Here is a 20,855-nt window from a genome sequence, read left to right on the forward strand (position 1 = left end):
GCTTCCCATGTGGCTGATTTGTTTTTCAAGGAGATTGTGAGACTCCATGGTTTGCCAAGGAGCATTGTTAGTGATAGGGACTCTAAGTTCCTAAGTCATTTTTGGAGGACTTTGTGGAGCAAGTTGGGCACAAAATTGTTATTTTCAACCACTTGTCACCCACAAACCGATGGGCAAACGGAAGTTGTTAATAGGACTTTGGGAACTTTGCTTATGACAGTTTTGAGGAAGAACTTAAAAACTTGGGAAGCTTGTTTACCCCATGTTGAATTTGCTTACAATAGAGTTGTTCATAGCACCACTAATTGTTCTCCTTTTGAAGTTGTTTATGGTTTTAACCCACTAACTCCTCTTGATCTTTTGCCTATGCCTAATGTTTCTGTTTTTAAGCATAAAGAAGGTCAAGCAAAGGCGGACTATGTGAAGAAGCTTCATGAGAGAGTCAAAGATCAAATTGAGAGGAAAAATAAAAGCTATGCTAAACAAGCCAACAAAGGGAGAAAGAAGGTTGTCTTCGAACCCGGAGATTGGGTTTGGGTGCACATGAGAAAAGAAAGGTTTCCGGAACAAAGGAAATCAAAGCTTCAACCAAGGGGAGATGGACCATTTCAAGTGTTTGAAAGAATCAATGACAATGCTTCCAAAGTTGAGCTGCCCGGTGAGTATAATGTTAGTTCCACCTTCAATGTCTCTGATTTATCTCTTTTTTATGCCGATGGAGAATCCGATTTGAGGAAAAATCCTTCTCAAGAGGGAGAGAATGATGAGGACATGACCAAGAGCAAGGGCAAGGATCCACTTGAAGGACTTGGAGGGCCTATGACAAGGGCTAGAGCAAGGAAAGCCAAGGAAGTTCTTCAACAAGTGATGTCCATACTATTTGAATACAAGCCCAAGTTTCAAGGAGAAAAGTCCAAGGTTGTGAGTTGTATCATGGCCCAAATGGAGGAGGACTAAATGGCACAACTTTGTCTCAATTTTAGAGTTTTTAGTTTGTCTAAATAATGGTCCAATCCTTGTAAAGTTGGCTGACCAAAAATATGTTTTGGGTTAATCAACTAAAAGGGCTTTATTAGGTTTAGTTCAAGTTGTAATAAGGGCCCTATTGGCAACCTAGGCATCAGCCTTTTGGGAGACCAAATGGTGGCTGACTTGTTGGCTGTTGGGGGTGACTTTTGGTTGCCACAATTTCAGTTACACTCAGCCATTAAATTTTTTTTTTAATTCCCTAGGTTAATGGCATGAAGTTATTTTAATTCTAGTTTAGTGGGTCATTACTAAAATCTGTTGTAAAGCTTCTATATAAGCTGAACCATTTTATCAATAAACACAAGTTGAGTTTTATTCAAAAAATTAGAGTTTATCTCTTTTATCTTAGTGAGAGTGATTCTCCTAAATTCTTGAGTGATTCAAGAACACCCTGGCTGTATCAAAGGACTTTCACAACCTTTGTGTGTTGCCCTCGATGGAAAGAGTGATTCTTTCCTTCCTTTCATCTTCACCCTTGTTCTTTCAAACCACAATTCCAGAAAATCCACCTCTGCCCAGAATTATCTCGTGGCCATAACTCCCATTTTACGAACTCAAATTAAGTGATTCTTGAGCCTAAATTGAATTTCAAAACGAGACCTTTCACCTTGTTTTGGAATCACCTCATTTGGAGCCCTGTAGCTTCAGTTTTTGCCATTTCTATATTTCTGTCCAGCCACCACTTAACCTACGTTTTCTCATCTCATTATTCCATTTTATGCCAAGAACCACCTTATTAAGACCCACGAAATTAACCACCTTATTTTCCATCATTTCCTTAATCAATTTCCGCATTTTCCATCAAGGTTTAATCCTAGACGATCCTAAGTCAGCCCTTGTGCCATGAGGGTTCATATTAGTTTCAGCCATGACGGAAGAGCGGCATAAGACTCATCCCAGTCGCCATATTCAATTGTTATTGCCTTTTGCTTTGCCTTCCACGCTTTCCTGTAAGAAATGTTGTAATTAAACATTCCATTGATCCTCTCTGGAATTAAAGAAATCATGAGTGACGGATCTTCTTTGATCATCCCTATAAAAATAAGTACGAAAAATTATTGTACACCAACAAACACAAAAAAAGGATAAATAAGAATGAAAATTTATAATCATACCTAGTACACAAGTGGCAATCAAATCAGAATCCAATTTATCATGGTCTTGAGTAATACTCATATTCAAGCAATTGTGTGGTCCTCCCCATTGCGTAACTTTCCATGTATCAGTTTTTTTTTGTAAAATTGCCCTCATATAAAAAGAGCATGGGATGTCATCGCTTCTATTTCCACAACAGACGACATATTTCTGCGATTTAGATTCAACAACTTTGAAACTTTGATGCACTTTCATTACATATTGTTGTAATGCATTTTTTACTACGCTTTTGGTATCAAATTCCATACCAACATATAATTCTTGACCCATATTAAAATTTGATCCCATATCTAAATCGCAAATTTCTTCTTGGTCAGGATGACTCCAATTAATATTACTATAGTGAGAAGCAGAATCCCAGAATGGAGTCTGACTTCCACCTACAAAAATAATATACCAAAAATTTATAATTCAAGGGTAGCGAATTATTTAAATATTATAATATTTATTTATATATAACAATAAATATACCTTCTCCCGATTGCACAACTGTAAGTGGTTCAATCAAACGGGAAGCTTCATCATCTGTGTCAGACATTTCATCAATATCCTCATCCTCATCTAATGAGTTCTCAACGTATGAATTAGATATTAAATAATCATCATCATCAAAATCTTCTTCTGAATTTGTTCCAACTCTTGCACTGCCCAATTCATTGTGAGACATATTATTTCCGCATGATAACAATGAATTTGTGAAATTAATTGCAGAAGCACCCGCAACATCAACTTCAACACATAATTCTATGACAGACATTTCTTGTTGTTGTTCAAAACTTTGAATCATTGTTTCAACATCTTCATCGTCACAAATTTGCAGTGCAATATATTTACCTGCAACTAAAAATCTACAAGTGATAGTAGATATACTTTCATGTTTTTGTAATTTTACCTTGTCGTGTATCCTTTTTTTAAAACACTCAAAACTAATACCACGCTTTATTTGAATAGCTTTTTTAGGGCCTTCAAATGTGATACCATCATCAGTTTCATACATCTTGTCATTTAAATAGACGAGTGTAATAATTGAACTCATTTTTCAAAAATATACCTACAATAAATAATTAATGTCATCAATAAAAAATAATATAAAAAATATATTAACATAACATAAATTATTAACCTAAAATAAATTAACATCAACAAATTACTCAAAATAAATTAAATTACTGTCACAACAATTTCTACTTCGCACACTCATGATGCAAAATAATCGACATTTATTTTTAACGTCTATGTAAATTTTGGCTATTAAAAAAATATACCAACAACATCAATAATTATGAGCTTAACTAATAATAATAATAATAATAATAATGTGCTGGACATAAAAACTACTACAATAAATAATTATTGTCATCAACAAACAAATATAACATAATTATAACTAAAAATTAAATTATTAAGTTACAAAAAATTACTAATTATCACACAAAAAATATAAACAAAATTACTATTTCATTTTATAATCCATGTCAATTTGTTTATGCACCTACAAAATATAATCATTATTATCATCAACAAAATAAATATTAAATAATGTTATAATGTATCAAAGATAAAAAAATATTTACTAGTTTTGAGCAAAATTTCTAACCGGTATAAAGCGCTTCAACACTAATACATATAGCAGCAACAAGTCAGATTCAACTCAGCTCACTTCAACGCATAATGAAAATGAAACGGAGGAAAAAGGGTTTTATAGGGAAGCGGGAAGTGTTTGGCTGTTCACCACTAGTGGTCGCGCCTGGCAGGCCACCACTAGTGGTCGCGTCTGACAGGCCAACACTTCCCCCCTGTCCCATCATCCCCTCTCAACTTGTCCCGTCACGCCACGTGTCACTGTTTCACGGAAAGCGCCTTCAGAAGTAACACTTTGTAGTAAAAAAAGAGATTCCCTTGATAAATAATTATGAAACAGACCCATTCTGGTAATAAATTTGTAAAAGGGACCCTATTTGGAAATTTTGCCCCACTTTTGCACCTTCTCCATGTTTCCTTGAAAACGCATCTCGTCTTCAGCAAACGCTTCTGGATAACTTCCTGTTTGATTTCGCACCGTGGATGGCTCCACATGGTAGAAAACAGGCAGCAGAATTTGCCCGTGCCTTTGTTTGCACTCGAGTATTTTGACAACCTCGTCCAAGCACCACTTTGAGGTGGCGAAGTTTTTGGAGAAAATGATGACGGAAAGATTAGCATCCTCGATTTCTTTGAGGAGGGTGTAGGATATTTCATCCCCTCTTTTGAGGTCGTGGTCGTTTATGTAGGTTCTGATGTCACACCTTTTCAAAGCAACGTTGAGATGGCCAGTGAAAGTGTTACGCGTGCCGTCACCTCTGAAGCTGAGAAGTACTTCATGCCCTTTCTTTGAATCATTGGAGGACGATGATGTTTCCATCACATTACACCCTTCTGAGTAGGATAATCTTATTCCTCAAATGGATTCAAGTTCTTCTTGTGGATTATTTTTCATATAAATACAATATATATGATAGTTTGACAAAAAAAAAAAAAGAAGGTGGTGTAAGCGTTCACATTCGAAGTTTATGTTGCTAATTTAGAGTCATAATGCCTATATAAATAATTGATTAAATTAATTTGCATATCTTCATAGTTTTAGCGGGTTATGATTAAACAAATAATAGTAGTATTTCAATACATGATTAACAAATTTTCATAATAGAGTTAATAGATGAACTAGTTTCAGTGTTAATTATATGGTTAAATGTTGGTAATTAAAATTTGAGTAATTATAAGTTGAGTTTAATCCTACAAATTTTGCATGAATCTAAATTCTACATATGCATTTCTATCCAGCGTTTTAACCCGCAAAAAGAGTTTGGCAAGTAGGAGTAGTGATTAATGTCCATCCTAAAATGAAAAAAAAAAATAGGGACAGATAGGAGAGAAATAAGAAGAAAAAAAATAAAAGGAAAACCTAAAAAAATGTAATAAGTGATGCCATGAAAAAGGAAAGAGGTTAAAATAAAATAAGATAAAAATAAAATGAAGGAAAAAAATGAATGAATATTTACATTTTTTTTGAACTATTAGATGAAAGGAAATCGTGAAAAAACAATACTACATTGTAGTCAATGTCCTGCAAATATGCGTACCAGCAACCCTCGCCCCACGTATGATAAAAATGAAAAACCTTTCTTTCGATCAAATTTGACTTCTGGTTTGAAAATGAATCACGCGGTTTCAAATTTATTCAACTCTATCAAAATGAAATAAAAAATGTTCTTGTCTTATTTCTACTATTTGAGTTGACCTTACTGTAGTCAACTAGTGAACGTGGACGTGGAGTTCATTTTCCAGCGTAAAATGTTGAATTATTTTGGGGTCTCCCTCGATTCAGAACCAACTACACTCAGCAATTCTCATCATTGGAGCCACCAAAGACGGCAAAAAGGAAGCATCCAATCGAATTCCATTTTAGCAACACGGAATTACCCACAAAATGAGACCCTTCTAGGATACGTAAGTGTCCCCTCTTTTATTTTTCTATGAATATCATTTATTGCAAGTTGCAACTTCATAGTTTATTAAAACACACATCTATCTTCAATATTCTATAATTTATTGCTACATTTGAAACACCAATGGCATCTTTTGTTCCTCCTCCTCCATTTACCTCCAAGACCCCTCAACAAGTGCACGACGTTTTCCTTAGCTTTAGAGGCGAGGACACACGTTACACTTTCACAAGCCATCTTTACGCTGCCCTAACAAGGCTTCAAGTGAAAACCTACATCGACAACGAGTTGGAACGAGGCGATGAGATATCGCCCTCACTTCTTAGGGCAATCGATGATGCAAAGGTGGCCGTCATTGTTTTCTCCGAAAACTATGCTTCTTCGAGGTGGTGCTTGGATGAACTCGTGAAGATTATGGAGTGTAAGAGAAAAAATGGGCAGATTATAGTGCCTGTTTTTTACCATGTTGACCCAACCCATGTACGCCATCAAACGGGTAGCTATGGACATGCTTTTGCAATGCACGAACAACGTTTTGTTGGCAACATGAACAAGGTTCAAACTTGGCGGCTTGTGCTGGGTGAAGTAGCCAATATATCTGGCTGGGATTGCTTAACCACAAGGTAAAATATTCACATTTTTTTATCAACAAATATTAATTATTAATATTATTAATTTTTGTTAATAGATGAATAGATTCGTGATTTTTTCCTTTTTTTTCTCTTTTAATAATTCAACACAACTTATATCTATATAAAACATTTACATTCATGACATAATTTTTTTGGGGGTAGTTTTCAATTGCTTTTAAAGATTGATATAAGAAGTTAAGAGATTCCAATGTTTCAAGCACCAACACCAACTTTTATACAAGAAAATTAAAATACAGTTATGTTTCAAAGAACATGGAAATTTTTTTAACATTAATTCTTAGTTATAGGATGAATCTGTAAAAAAATGAAATATTAGTCTTTGCAGAAGATCTAATCCCTAAAATTATGAAAACATCATTTTAGTTTTAAAATTGTTAAACAACAACTGTTTTAATTCTTTAAGATTACTATATGATGATTATTTAGGTTCCAAAATTATAAGAACTAACTACGACTACAATTTGATCATGTTAAGGACTAAAACTATATTTAATTTTGTTATTTTAGAAATTAAATTGATTGACACTTGTAATTTTCGAAAAATTGGTTCGGTATACTAAATAATTTTTTCTCATAATTGATTGATACTTGTAAAACTAAATAATTTTTTCTCATAAAACCAAATGTTAAAAACAATGGTATAAAAAATACAAAAAAGTAATCGAAAAATTGGTTCGGTATACTCATTTGTAAAACTGAGTCCTTTTGAATTTGTTTGTTTTTCTAACCAGATATCTAAAGTTTATTATTTGACACTTAAGTAATCATCTTTCATTACGTGGACCCATTTTGAAATAAAGTACAGATTTCACATAATATTAATAATATATAAATTCTTTGATGATGTATATTTGTATGAAACAGAAAAAAGTTTCTTGAGAAGAAAACTAAATTATTGAAGCCGAACTAATCAGCAGAAGCGGTCAATTATTTCGGTTACCGACTTCGCTATATCTGATCAATTTTGTTCTGTTTGATATTATTACAATTATGTTATATCTTACATATAATGACAAGTTCTTGATATTCAAGAGATGTGACATGTTTTTCTCCTTTACTTTATGTAAAATGATCATGAACACAGGGTGGAGTCTGAACTAGTAGAGAAAATTGCAATGGACATATTACAAAAGTTGGACTCTATTACAAGCGGGGGCCTAGAAAGACGCATAGCAACGTACAAGCAAATGGCACAGCAAAAGCTAGAAAAGTCACTGAAGACGGGTAACATGAGAGACATGGAAGACTTGATCACGACACTGCTCCAACTTGGGGAGCTGAAATTGGAGAAGGCCATGCGCACTGATGATTCGAGCGTTTGGGATGACCTAATGGCAACGTACGAGCGTGTATTGCAGCTTAAACAGGACAAGTGGATGCGAACGTTTAATACCAAAGACATGGAGGACTTAGTAGCTACAAGGCAGCATGTTATGCAGATTCAGAGGGAGCAATCCAATCGTAAGATCGGGTTCCGCGGTATATAGACGCAGATTTAAGTTGAATAGATTTTGGGTAGTGTGTGCTAATTATGATTTATCAATAATATTCATAATCATATGTATCAGAATTCTCAAATGCATGTAACCCTAACAAATTGTGGCCATACATCATAGAATTCAAAGTAGAGGAGAGGAGTGACATTCATTTGAGGATACATATGATTAAAATTGATAAAAGATACCAAGGACGGATGCAGAAAATTTTAGTTGTGGAGGCAATATCATATATATAACTTAGTGAGGACAAAACTCATATTATAATTTATTATTTTAACTAAATTTTAAATTATAGAGATAAATTATAACTATATATATACATGTCATTAAGAAAAAGTAAATTTAGTAGGGGTCAATGACCCTCTTTTATGTAGATTCGCCCCGGAAAGATACAATGATAGTGTGCAAATGTTCTATTTATATATCGATTGAGCTTATTTCTAATGAGTTACTATTACTCTTAACAATATCTAACGGAGAAATATTTGAACATCGTCAAGAAAATTTTCATAACAAGGCAACCGGGATGTTTCTCACATAAATTAATTTCTAATCTCCCATTAGAGATCGCACATCCCAAAATAACACAGGGAATCTACCCTGCAAATCTGAGAGAACCCACTCCTAAAACCAAGAAAAAACCTTTCCTATAGAAGGCTAGAACCACCAAAAGCACCCACCCTTGGATTACAAAGAAGCAAGTTAAAAGCTCTATACCACTCTCAATATATAATGAAGATAGGCAGAGGCTAGAGTGGGAGACTTAAACATATCTCCCACCATGGGAATCCTTTTCAACAGAACATGTCAACTCGAGTTCCGGCTACACATTCAAATATGTATGATCTCAAAGTCTCAACAAATCCAAATTTAAGAGACAAAATATCTTCCAAAACTTAGAAAATTTTGTAAGTTAACACCAACACTTGGTCTTCCTCATCCACTCCAAACAAATAGCATTCAAATTTGATGAATTTTCTTACTACTCGCTGTGTTGCATTTCTTGCAAAAGCTTGGCTAGTACTTCTGGGAGTAATGTACAAAATGCGCATTAAAAAAAGATAAAATAGAGAATATTTTGAAGATGTCAAATCAAGAGAGTGACATGTAGCTAAGTCTTACAAAGGTATTTAAATCTATAAAAAAAAAAAAAACTGAATTGTTGTCCTGAATAAATGATAAAATTAAAAAAAAAAAAAGAATTTCACTAAATTGTGTGACAGCAATGACATGTTTTAATATTAGAAGAAGGTTAAAGTTAATTATAAGACGTGTTTGAAGTTCATGAATTTATTATAATAGCATATGCTACAAAGTCATGGGAAAAAATTTCTACAATTTTCACCATTTTAAAAATAAAGTATATTATACACTAACTTGTAAGAAGTAAAGAAAATTGCATCACATTCAAGACAATGGTTGGATCTCGAAAATTTGTCTTATCATGCCAAGTTGTGGGTTTAAATAACAGGCCTGGTCATGTTAATGTTAGGTTATTCTGCCTTCAACTGTTCAGAAGTATTATCTAGCTACTACATTCTACATTATTGAGGGTTGGTTGCTCGAAATAAGTCAGAACAGTTTTGAACAAAGACAAATGCTTTGGCATGCCCTAATTCTATTACTTTGACTGTTATGAAATGAAATATAATTAATCGGTTTTAGCTAGGAGTCCTCTGATCTAGCCAGGTTATTGGATTAAATGTGTAGATAGGTGGACCTGCGATCATTGTTTATGCTAAATTGAATCATTCTTCTTCTTTTTTTAATTTGTTGGAGGGATCATTCTTATTTGTTAATCTTTTATTGACTTTTCAATCCATTAAACTATACTATTAAGCAACTAATTTGTTAGCAAATTTATTGATTCTCTATATGATTTTATGGGTTGGACTTTCACTTATATTCCTATTAATATATTCTGTTGGCTTATTAAAAAAAATTGCTTGTAATCCCAAAATCTCATTTGAAAGGCATACTCTAACAACCTAGATAGTGTCCTCCTTGCGTTAAGTTCCAATAAAGTCAATCCTTTAATTAGATTTTTCATAAAAAAGTAAATATTTAAATTAAGATAAGTTATATTTTTAGTTCTTTAATTTTTTAATATTTATGATTTTGATACTTAAACTTTGCGGAGACTAACTAACGACTTTAAATTTTTTTTTCTTTTCTGTTTTCGTCATTTCCCAATGCTATATATTAGGACAATGTCACTGCACAACCCTACATATAGAGAGAACAAGATCATATTTGCAAGCCCACATCAAGAGTTTACCCCTTCTATAAATCCTCTCATCCTTCTCATAACCTTCCAAAATCCAAATGGCGTCAGCATCATCTTTTTCATTCATTCCTCAAGAAACCGACGATGTGTTCATAAGCTTTAGAGGCGAGGATACTCGCCACACTTTCACTGCTCATCTTCTTGCCGCATTCTACAGGCTAAAAATAAGAACCTACGTTGACTACAAACTTGGGAGAGGGGATGAAATATCACCAACTCTCATAAGGGCTATTGAGGAGTCCAAGGTTTCGGTGATTGTTTTGTCCAAAAACTATGCCACGTCGAAGTGGTGCTTGGAAGAGCTCGTGAAAATTATGGAATGCAGAAGAACAAAGGGTCAAATCGCGATACCGGTCTTCTATCATGTAGATCCATCAGATGTGCGGAACCAGACAGGAAGTTATGCAGATGCTTTTGCGAATCATGAGCAACGATTCAAAGACAACGTGCAGAAGGTGGAACTGTGGAGAGCTAGTTTGAGAGAAGTAGCCAACCTCTCTGGATGGGATTGCTTGGTCAACAGGTAGTTCTTTGATTAATTAACGTTTAATTAAGTTGCTGGTCCTTTAAATTTTTTGTTTATCTTTTAAAGTTCTTAAATTAAACTGGCCATTTTTTGGCCACAGTAAAGACTAAGGAAAATATTTAGTGAATTTGATGAACTAAAAAGTACTATTTTTGTTAAAAAAAATTAGCACATTTTAATTTGAAAGAATGAAAAAAAACACACCTTATATTTAATAGACTAAAAATATAATTAGATCATTAATTAATTAATAATATAATTAACTACAGCAATATTGTGCAGTATATACTCACATGCACACGCACATTTACACACAACAGTTACTACAAATTAAACATTATCCTCATTTTTTTTCATTTATTTATAGCCATGAAAAGAAGGATCCATTTATTGTAAACTTTGCAACTAATTTTTTTTACATTTCATAAAATTTACAATAATTGCACAGCATATTATTAGTCTGGATTTAATAACAATACAATGACATTTTAAAGATTTTTTATATTTGTTAATGATTCCCATATATCTGAAAATTAAAAATTGTTAATTTTTGTATTAGTTATGTAAAAATTCATATATACGATGATGATTATTAATTTATTTTAAAAGCCGAAACAATTCATTAAGAACAAATTGGAATGTCCACAAGACGTGACCATCCCAATTGAACAGTCACATTAAATGTTTCTGATAGAAAACAGCACCCCCAGCAAAACAAAATCTTGTCAAACTTACATATGAAATAACGCAAGGAAACCAATATGAATAAGAATGCCGTTAATTTCATATTTCCTTCAAACTCCCCTAAATGAATCTTCAGATCTGATGATGTCCACAAAATACCACACAAGATGTCCATAAAAAATGTACAAAAAGAACCATCATCACTGCTAATATCCATCGTATCAAGACATATATCTAAAAAATTGCCACAGATGTCTACTGCCCTGCATCATCACCCTGGAACCAGTAAAAATAACATAAAAACACCATACATCTGCAATTCCTATTTCCTTCCCAGAAATCTAATTATTCCTAGCACGAGCAATGCTTATATACTAGAGGATTAGAAATCCAAGATGTCAAAGGATAAACAAATCCTTCTTTACGATACCTCAGCCACTTCTAATATAAAATTAACCTGCATGTAATCCACAGTAAGCAAATAAGATTTGTTTAATTTTTTAAAAAAATAAGTAATTTTTTTAAAAAATTATTTTTTAATAAACAGATAATATTTGCTTATTATAAGTAAAAAAAATATTTTTTTAAGCAGAAAAGTTTAAACAAACATATTAAAAAAATAAAAAATTATTTATTTTATTAAAATAGACATTTATTTTCACAAATAAATTTAAACAAAATTATACGAAATCTGATTCACCAAGCTTCTTATTTTCATTTCTTTCCATCCAAGTTGCCCAAATAACCACATTCCAGCTCTCTTCATATCCACTTGGTATTTCTCCGGAATACCTTGAAATTGCTTCATATTTGTTTTCAAATCATGCCATACTGTGATAAAACCCGACCATCGAAAACATAAATTCCAAACCTCCTTCAGTTGTCCAGTTGTTTCAGTTTCAGTTTTGCATTCACAGCACAACACTTCTTCGTTTCTCAGAACACCCCTCCTTAAATTATCTTTGGTTAGTGTAAAAATCTTCTATAATGACTTTATCAGAATTAAACTCTACTGTATGTCTTGAAAAAAACACTCCCTTATCATTTCATCGAACAGATATTGCTTGATGAGAAAAATATGCCAACAATTTTAGAATCACAAAGGATAATATGCACCGTTCTTTGCATGTGCAGGACTGAATCTCAACTAGTCGAGGATGCATAGCTGAGGATATACTGCGAAAATTGTGTTGTCTGCAACATTCAACGATACATAGACAAAAAGAAACATTTGAGAAGTTTGTTGAAATAAAGGCGAAGAAACTGTCCAACGTGCCTGAACCAAGAGATTTTGAGGAGCTTACTGCTGCATACAATAAAATTAACGAGCTTAATTGCAAGGAACTGGAAAATTTCGTCCTCCGACGCTTCTCTTAAATCTTTTTTGCATGTTTCATTGTTGATGATGCATATTTGAATTTGACGTGTGTTTGGACAATATTTATGAAACATTGCAGTGTGAATAAAGTAAAAATTCTTGAAAAAAGAATAATTAATTTTTTTCTTTTCAAATTCCATTTGTTTAATGCACGATTGAGGCTTATGACCTAACATACATCAGACCTAGATTTAACAAGATTTTCTTAAAAAAAGTCAATTTATTTGGTTAATTAAAAAAGTCAAACTTAGATAGTTCAAAGAGTCTTTGAACTTAATAGACGTATCAATTTAAGTAAATACAAATTTTAATATGTTGTTATTATATTATTAAGTTTTTTTTATTATGTATTAAATTATATATTCATTTACCTTTTCAAGTTTAAGCGTATTGACTAACATATAATTCGGTTCCTTGTATCTATTTCCTATCCTAATCTTTTTGTAGTGCAATGTACATAGTCAAAATGTCAGAATCAAATTAATCCTTGGAAGTGAAGAGAAGTTTTAAGACATAGGTTGGCATGGGTGATATATAGTGGAATTCCCTTAGATACATGGAAATATGATGGTTTTAAAAAATTATTGCTCTTGGGGGAAATTGTTGGAACCAAAGAGGTAGAAGTTCATAAGCCACTTAATGTTTGATGATAACAAACACTATTAAAATTTGTGGTGCTAACAGTGTGTTTCATGTGCATTTATATATGTTTTGGTATAAAAGAATGTTGCTTGAGCTTAATAAAATTAAAACACTTGTTTATTAAAAAGGACTTCAGATAAAATATTTAATCATTAGCTTCCAATACATGTTTCTGAACTATGCATCCAACTCGTTTTTTAGGCAATGCGTCCAATGTGCGTTTGAATCAAATTAAAGCGTCTAAAGTTTATTTTAAAGCTCTGATCTTTAGATAAATAGATAGAATTCTTTTTGACACGTTGAACTAAACTAAGTACAATTTAGAAAACAATTTATTAATGTTTTATCTTACCATGTTATTCGAATATTTGTTTTATTACAAAGATGTGTTTATTTGATTCATGCTACTAGTAATATATGTTTCAAGTCAACCTTTCAATAGAAGAAAAGAAAAAAGTTCAGCAGAAGCTAGAAAAGTCACTTAGGACGGGTAATATGAGGGACATGAAAGACTTGATCACAACACTGCACCAACTTGGGGAGTTGAAATTGGAGAAGGCCATGCCAACAGATGATTCAAGCGTTTGGAATGACCTTATGGCCACCTACGAGCGTGTATTGCAGCTTAAACAGGACAAGTTAATGCGAGCATTTAATACCAAAGACATTGTTGATAGTTTATTAGATGATAGTTGATAGTTTTAGAGAATTGTTTTAGAAAGAAGACTATGTCATTGATTTCTTGGATGATCCATTACAACATACCAATTGCCTATTTATAGGCTCAAGTCACCAACCTCTCAATGGTGGTGAATGTTTCTACATTACTTTATGTCTTTCTAGAGTTTTCATGATAGATTAGTATCATGATAGTTCTAGATTCTTCTATCTTATACATACACTTATAATTTTAGATTGTTCTACCATATTCATACACAGTATAGTTCTAGATTGTTCTACCATATTTATACACACTATAGTTCTAGGATATTCTACTATTTTCATATATATTATATTTAAGAATATTCTAGAAATTTGTAGCAATTTCAACACTCCTCCTTGATGCAAATTTCTGTGACTCCGAGCATAGCTCGTAATTCTTCAAATCTTGGTCTTGGCAACGCCTTCGTGAATATGTTTGCAATTTGATCTTCTATTCTGCAGTAGTCGAGTTTGATCTCTTTAGTTGCTTCAGCTTCTCTGATAAAGTGATACTTGATTGCTATGTGTTTTGTTCTATTGTGATGAACTGGATTCTTCGCCCTTGCAATTGCTAATTTGTTGTCGTAGTTGATTTTAGTAGGCTCATCTTGTTTTTCTCTCATGTCTTCAAGTATCCTACGAAGTCATATAGCTTAACTCGTTGCTTCAGCAGCTGCCACGTACTCTGCTTCTGCTGTTGATTGTGCTACTGTTGCATGTTTCTTCGACGCCCAAGAGAACATTCCCGATCATAGTGAGAAAGCATGGTCAAAGGTACTCTTCATGTCATCTGCCGAACCTGCCCAATCACTGTCGGTGTAGCCAAGTAATTCAGAGTTGGTTTTGGTAGTATACCATATACCGAACTCTTTTGTTCCTTATAGATACCTCAAAATTCTTTTTCCTGCTTCAAAGTGTATTTGACTTGGGCTTTGCATGAATCTTGATAGAAGACTTGTAGTATACATTATGTCAGGCCATGTAGCTGTCAAATATAGGAGGCTTCCAATTAGACTTCGGTATTTGGATGCATCAGCTTCTGGTGCTCCATCATTCTTCTGTAGTTTCTCATTTGTTATGAGTGGAGTAGCAACAGGTTTGCAACCGTACATCTTGAATTTCTTAAGTAAGCCTTATGTGTATTTCTTTTGCGAGATGAATATCCCTTCATTTCTCTTACTTACCTCTACGCCGAGGAAGTAACTCATCAAACCAAGGTCGGTCATCTCAAAGGTCTTCATCATGTCTTCTTTAAACTCCATCATCATCTTAGTATTGTTTCCCGTGTAGATAAGATCATCTACATATAGAGAGAGAGCAAGAGAGTGTTCTGACCTTGAGACTTGATGTAAAGTGTAGGCTCACTCTTGCTCCTCCTAAATCCTTGATCCATGAAATACTGATCAATTCTGCTATACCATGCTTGAGGTGCTTGCTTCAAACTGTAGAGTGCTTTTCTTAGTCTTAACACTTTGCTTTCTTTGCCTTTAGACACGAATCCTTGTGGTTGCGCCACATAGATCTCTTCTTTAAGTACGCTATTAAGGAAGGTGAATTTGATATCTAGTTAATGGATACTCCATCCTTTTTGTGACGCAAGAGCTATTAGAGCTCTTATGATATAAAGACGAGCTACTGGTGCAAATGTCTCATTGTAGTCAATTCCGGGTTACTGTGAGTAACCCTTAGCTACTAGCCTCGCCTTGTGTTTCTGTATGGTGTCATCAAGGTTGAGCTTTGTCTTATAGACCCACTTAACCCCAATGATATCTTTTCCATGGGAACGATTTACTAACTCTCATGTGTTGTTTTTCTCGATCATCTGTATCTCTTCTTCCATTGCCTTGACTCATACTTCCTGCTTTGACACTTCTTCAAAGCTTCCAGGTTCAAGTATGGCCAAGTTACAGGTTTCATATATGTCCACCAAAGATCTTACTCGTCTTGGAGTAGACTCTGGTGATGATAGTTCTTGATCTTGTTGTTGTGGTGGAGGTGAAGGTGGTTCACTTGGGTCTTCTTCCTCAGCTTCTTCTTGAGGTAGTTGAGCGGGTATAAGAACGTTCTTCTCCACTTTTTCTTCATCCCAATTCCAAGAAGTGTACTCATCAACTTCAACATCTCGACTGATGAAGAGTTTCTTAGTTTGCAAGTTGTAGACACGGTAGCCCTTAGAGATATTTCTATACCCAAGGAAGATACCTCGTATAGTCTTGTCTTCAAGCTTGTGCCTCTTCACGTCTGGAATATGAATAGCATATAGATCCAAAGACCCTTAGGTGCTTTGCTGATGGCTTCTTCCCGTTCCAAGCTTCAATTGGAGTCTTGTCTTGTACAGACTTAGTTGGACATCTGTTGAGTATGTAAACAGCAATGTAGACTACTTCAGCCCAAAATGTGTTAAGTAGTCCCTTCTCCTTGAGCATTGATCTAGCCATTTCCATAACTGTGTGATTTTTTCTCTCAGACACTCCATTTTGTTGAGGAGAATATGCGACTGTAAGTTTTCGCTCAATGCCTTCATCCTCACAAAATCTTTCAAACTTGTGAGAGGTGTACTCTTTTCCGTGATCACTTCTTAGTACTTTTATCCATTTTCCACTTTGATTTTTCAGCAAGGGCCTTGAACTTTTTTAATACTCCAAAGACTTCTAATTTTTCTTTTAGAAAATATACCCATGTCATTCTAGAAAAGTCATCAATGAAGAGTATGAAGTACCTGTTGTTCTCATGTGATGGCATCCTCATTGGTCCACAGGCATCCGTATGTATTAGTTCCAATAGATCTTTCGCTCTCCATGCTCCGCTTGTTGAGAAAGGAAATCGGTGTTGCTTACCAAGGAGACTTCCTTCACACACTTCATTGTTCTCCTTTATGCTTGGAAGATCTCTCATCATGTTCTTCTCATGTAACAACTTTAAGGCATGTGTGTTGAAGTGGCCAAATCTTCGATGCCATAGCCATGAATCATCAACTTGTATCTTCATGGCAATGTTTGTTGCATATTTTAAATTTAGAGGGAAGCTTCTATTGCTCTTATTCATCTTTACTTGGGCTATCTCAGACTTTTTATTTTTGTTGTCTAAGATTTTGCATACACCTCCTTCAAAGTGAAGTGTGTAGCCTCTCTCCATCATTTGGCCAATGCTTAGAAGATTTTCTTTTAGGCTAGGAACTAGTAAGACATCATGGATGAGTCGCGTAACTTTATCTGTCTCCACCATGACAGTGCCTTTGCATTTTGATTCAACCACACTTCCATTTCCCAGTCGAACTTTGACTTTAACAGACTCATCAATGCTTTTGAAAATAGTCTCATCCTTGGCCATGTGATTGCTACATCCACTATCCAAGTACCAGCTTCCTCCCTTTTCTTTTATTGAGTCTTGAGTGGCATAGAACATACATTTTTCTTGATCATGCTCCTCTGCGATATTGGCTTGATGCCTATTTTTGTTGCAACAATTTTTCTCTACATGCCCGAACTTCTTGCATTGGTTGCATTGTGGCATATTACAAAACCAACAATTTTTCTCTGCGTGGCCTTGCCTTTTGCATATATTGCATGGAAGATTTTTATCTATTTTGTTCTTAAGGGAATTCCTAGAACCTTCTCTTCTTTTGAAAGTTTCTCCATAATTTTTCTTTCCTTCATTTTCTTTGTTTTGGGGCTGAAATTTAAACTTTGACTGGAAGGCATTTTCAAGTGTATCTTCTTTATGCCTATACAGTCTTTGCTCATATGCTTCAAGAGAGCCCAATAGTTCTATCTCTGATAGAGTGGACAGATCTTTGGTTTCCTCAATTGTTGTCACGATTGGGTGAAACTTTTTGGGCATAGTAATTAGAATTTTCTCAACAATTTTCTTGTCAAGAATATCTTCCCCAAAAGCTCTCATTTGATTAACTATTTCTTTAACTTTAGAATAGTAATCTTTAACTTTCTCAGACTCCTTCATCTTCAATAGTTCAAAATCTCTTCTTAGAGATTGAAGTTTAACGGCACGTACCTTAACACTTCCTTGAAACTCCTCCTGCAATGTGTTCCACGCTTCTTTGGCATTCTTAGCTCCCATAATTCTTGGGAAAATTGGATCAGTCACCGCTTGTTGCAAGGTGAACAACGCCTTTGAATTATTCTGTTTATTTTTCTTCAACTCTTTTTCTTGAGATGCATTAAGAGCTGAAGTATCCGCGAGAACAGTGAAGCCTTCTTCTACTATGTCCCATAAATCTTGAGATGAAAAATATGTTTCCATTTTAACACGCCAGAAATCATAATTTTCACCATTGAAGATAGGGACAGAAATAGTTGACGATTGAGTAGTGTTATCCATAGCTTAGAAAATATATTATTGAAGTGGGTTAATAGTACAAAGGAAATTTTTGAAGTAGTTGGGAGGATTTTGAAATGGTAGGTAGGTAATATAACTACGCCCAATGTATGACCGAACGTAGCTCTGATACCACTGTTGGTAGTTTTTTAGATGATAGTTGATAGTTGATAGTTTTAGAGAATTGTTTTAGAAAGAAGGCTATGTCATTGATTTCTTGGATGATCCATTACAACATACCTATTGCATATTTATAGGCTTAAGTCACCAACCTCTCAATGGTGGTGAATGTTTTTACATTACTTTAGGTCTTTTTAGAGTTTTCATGATAGATTAGTATCATGATAGTTCTAGATTCTTCTATCTTATACATACACTTATAGTTCTTGATTGTTCTACCATATTCATACACATTATAGTTCTAGATTATTCTACCATATTCATACACACTATAGTTCTAGGATATTCTACTATTTTCATACATATTATATTTAAGAATATTCTAAAAATTTGTAGCAATTTCAACAAACATGAAGGATTTAGTGGCCAAAAGGCATCATGTTTTGCAGATTCAGAGAGAGCAATCCAACCGTAAGATGGGATTCCGCGGTATATATATAGAAATAGACTTAAATAAGTTTAATAGGATTAAGTCAAATGTACATCAATACCAAAGAGGTGTAGTTGAGTCTAGTTCAATTGATTGAGGAGGGTGTAATTTATTGTAAACTCCTTAATTCCTTGTTGAGAAAAAAAGTCAAATGTACGTGGTGTGCAACCTCTCATCAATCTTTTCTTAATCATATGTAGCGCGTAAAAGAATTTGGAAAACAATAAATTTTTCATTACAATTGTAAAACATTAAATCCTAATCCCACTGGTGAGTCTTTCGTATTTGAATCCAATTTCAAGTTTCAACAATAAGGGTATAGCCTTACAGGCAGTCAGAACAGAAAATTTTATGAAATTAGAAATTTAATGATACTTTGCTAGAGTACTTACTAGGTGTGTTTGCAATTGTAGGCCTCATTCCCACTGTTGTATTGCTTTTGGGTCTGTTTTTCATTCCGGAGTCTCCTAGATTTATAAGAGGACAATATGCATATTAAGCACAATCAGCATAAGGCATTCTTAAACTGTGAATTTCGTGATGCAGATAACATTAGTGTTAACATGATTCTAGTGTATTTATTCTGGCGTTTTGATAACACAACATTGTAATTTTGTGTTATATGTCCCAGGGGGTGCACCTTTCATGGTGAAGCAGTCCATGTCATTTTCAGGCATTGAGAACAAGTGCGATGAAGTACATGGAGAAGATGAGTTATCCGATGATGGGGTCTTCCAGTGTGGGGAGAAGAAGAAGAGGTTGAATTTAGAACAGGTGAAGGCCCTTGAGAAGAGTTCTGATCTGGCGAACAAGCTTTAGCCAGAAAGGAAACTGCAGTTAGCTAAGGCTTTGGGGTTGCAGCCAAGACAAGTTGCCATATGGTTTCAGAATAGAAGGGCCAGATGGAAAACCAAGCAATTGTAGAAGGAATATATGAAGTCCTCAACCAGCAGTTTGAAGCAGTCAAGGCTGATAATGATGTTCTTGAGGTTCAGAACCAGAAACTACAGGCAAAGGTAATAATTAATGATTTAATGGTTCTAGCTTGCTTTAAGCTAATTATTATCTGTTGTGCTCGGGTCAATCATTGAATTTTCCATGGTGATTTCTTTTTTTTATCAAAGTAATAAAGTTTTGGGAAAAATGGATAAATACGAACTTATTGTTCAGGATCTATTACTAAATTGTTGTTAAGTTATTGATCTTGATTCAGATATATATTCAATATTCATTAAATAAATAATTAGCCATTAATTTGTATATGGACCATGATTGCAGAATAAGGCTGCAATTCTAAAATTCGCTCTTTGAAAATAAAAGAATGGGGTTTTCTTATTCCTTTTACATTTTTTAATCTAAATTTAAATTTTGTTCTCTACATATTCTCGTTCTTGTCCTTGACTCGCAAGCTTTTATTCAATTTGTTATATTGTGAGTAGGAAGTTTCCCTACTTGTATATTGTTCTATACGAAATTTCAGTGTTGTCTTCTTTAATGGTTGTAAATTAATTGAGATTTTTTATGTTGAAAGAAAAGAAAGCACACACTGGTTTGCTTGACTTTTGTTAGCTAGAAGAGGAACACCCTATTCCTTGTTTGAGTTTTGGTGCGTTTCATTTACTTCTAAAATTCCATTTCATTTTTTGTATTATTATGTACTATAACACATGTACTAGTGGCTTTTTAATAAAATGGTGGATTCCCACATTAATTAATTATTTACTTGATTTTAAGTTGGGCATTCTTGTGAAGAATATTTGTGTTACTGTCAGATCCCATATCTCCATCTTAGTACGTAGCAATTAATGTTTTTCTTTTTGTTTTCAATGTTCTTAACTTTTGCTATGACTTTGAGCAGGGCAATTTTTTTCCT

General features: G+C 33.9%; 2 protein-coding genes and 2 pseudogenes across 2 annotated transcripts; 3 read left to right on the forward strand and 1 right to left on the reverse strand.

The window, feature by feature from the left end:
• Positions 1 to 3,791: 3,791 nt before the first annotated feature.
• On the reverse strand, positions 3,792 to 4,630 carry LOC114395620 (TMV resistance protein N-like). The gene has a single exon (XM_028357449.1). The coding sequence runs from the start codon at positions 4,583 to 4,585 to the stop codon at positions 4,139 to 4,141; it is 447 nt and encodes a 148-aa protein (XP_028213250.1). The 5' UTR covers positions 4,586 to 4,630; the 3' UTR covers positions 3,792 to 4,138.
• Positions 4,631 to 5,732: 1,102 nt separating this feature from the next.
• Positions 5,733 to 8,046, forward strand: LOC114395619 (TMV resistance protein N-like). The gene is made up of 2 exons (XM_028357448.1): positions 5,733 to 6,289; positions 7,404 to 8,046. The coding sequence occupies exons 1-2, from the start codon at positions 5,793 to 5,795 to the stop codon at positions 7,804 to 7,806; spliced, it is 900 nt and encodes a 299-aa protein (XP_028213249.1). The 5' UTR covers positions 5,733 to 5,792; the 3' UTR covers positions 7,807 to 8,046.
• A 2,017-nt stretch (positions 8,047 to 10,063) lies between these two features.
• LOC114396041 lies at positions 10,064 to 12,833 on the forward strand (annotated as a pseudogene).
• A 6,069-nt stretch (positions 12,834 to 18,902) lies between these two features.
• On the forward strand, positions 18,903 to 20,362 carry LOC114397020 (annotated as a pseudogene).
• The last annotated feature ends 493 nt before the right edge of the window (positions 20,363 to 20,855 follow it).

The sequence above is a fragment of the Glycine soja genome, chromosome 18 (genome assembly GCF_004193775.1).
Source record: "Glycine soja cultivar W05 chromosome 18, ASM419377v2, whole genome shotgun sequence".
Classification (NCBI taxonomy): Eukaryota; Viridiplantae; Streptophyta; class Magnoliopsida; order Fabales; family Fabaceae; genus Glycine; species Glycine soja.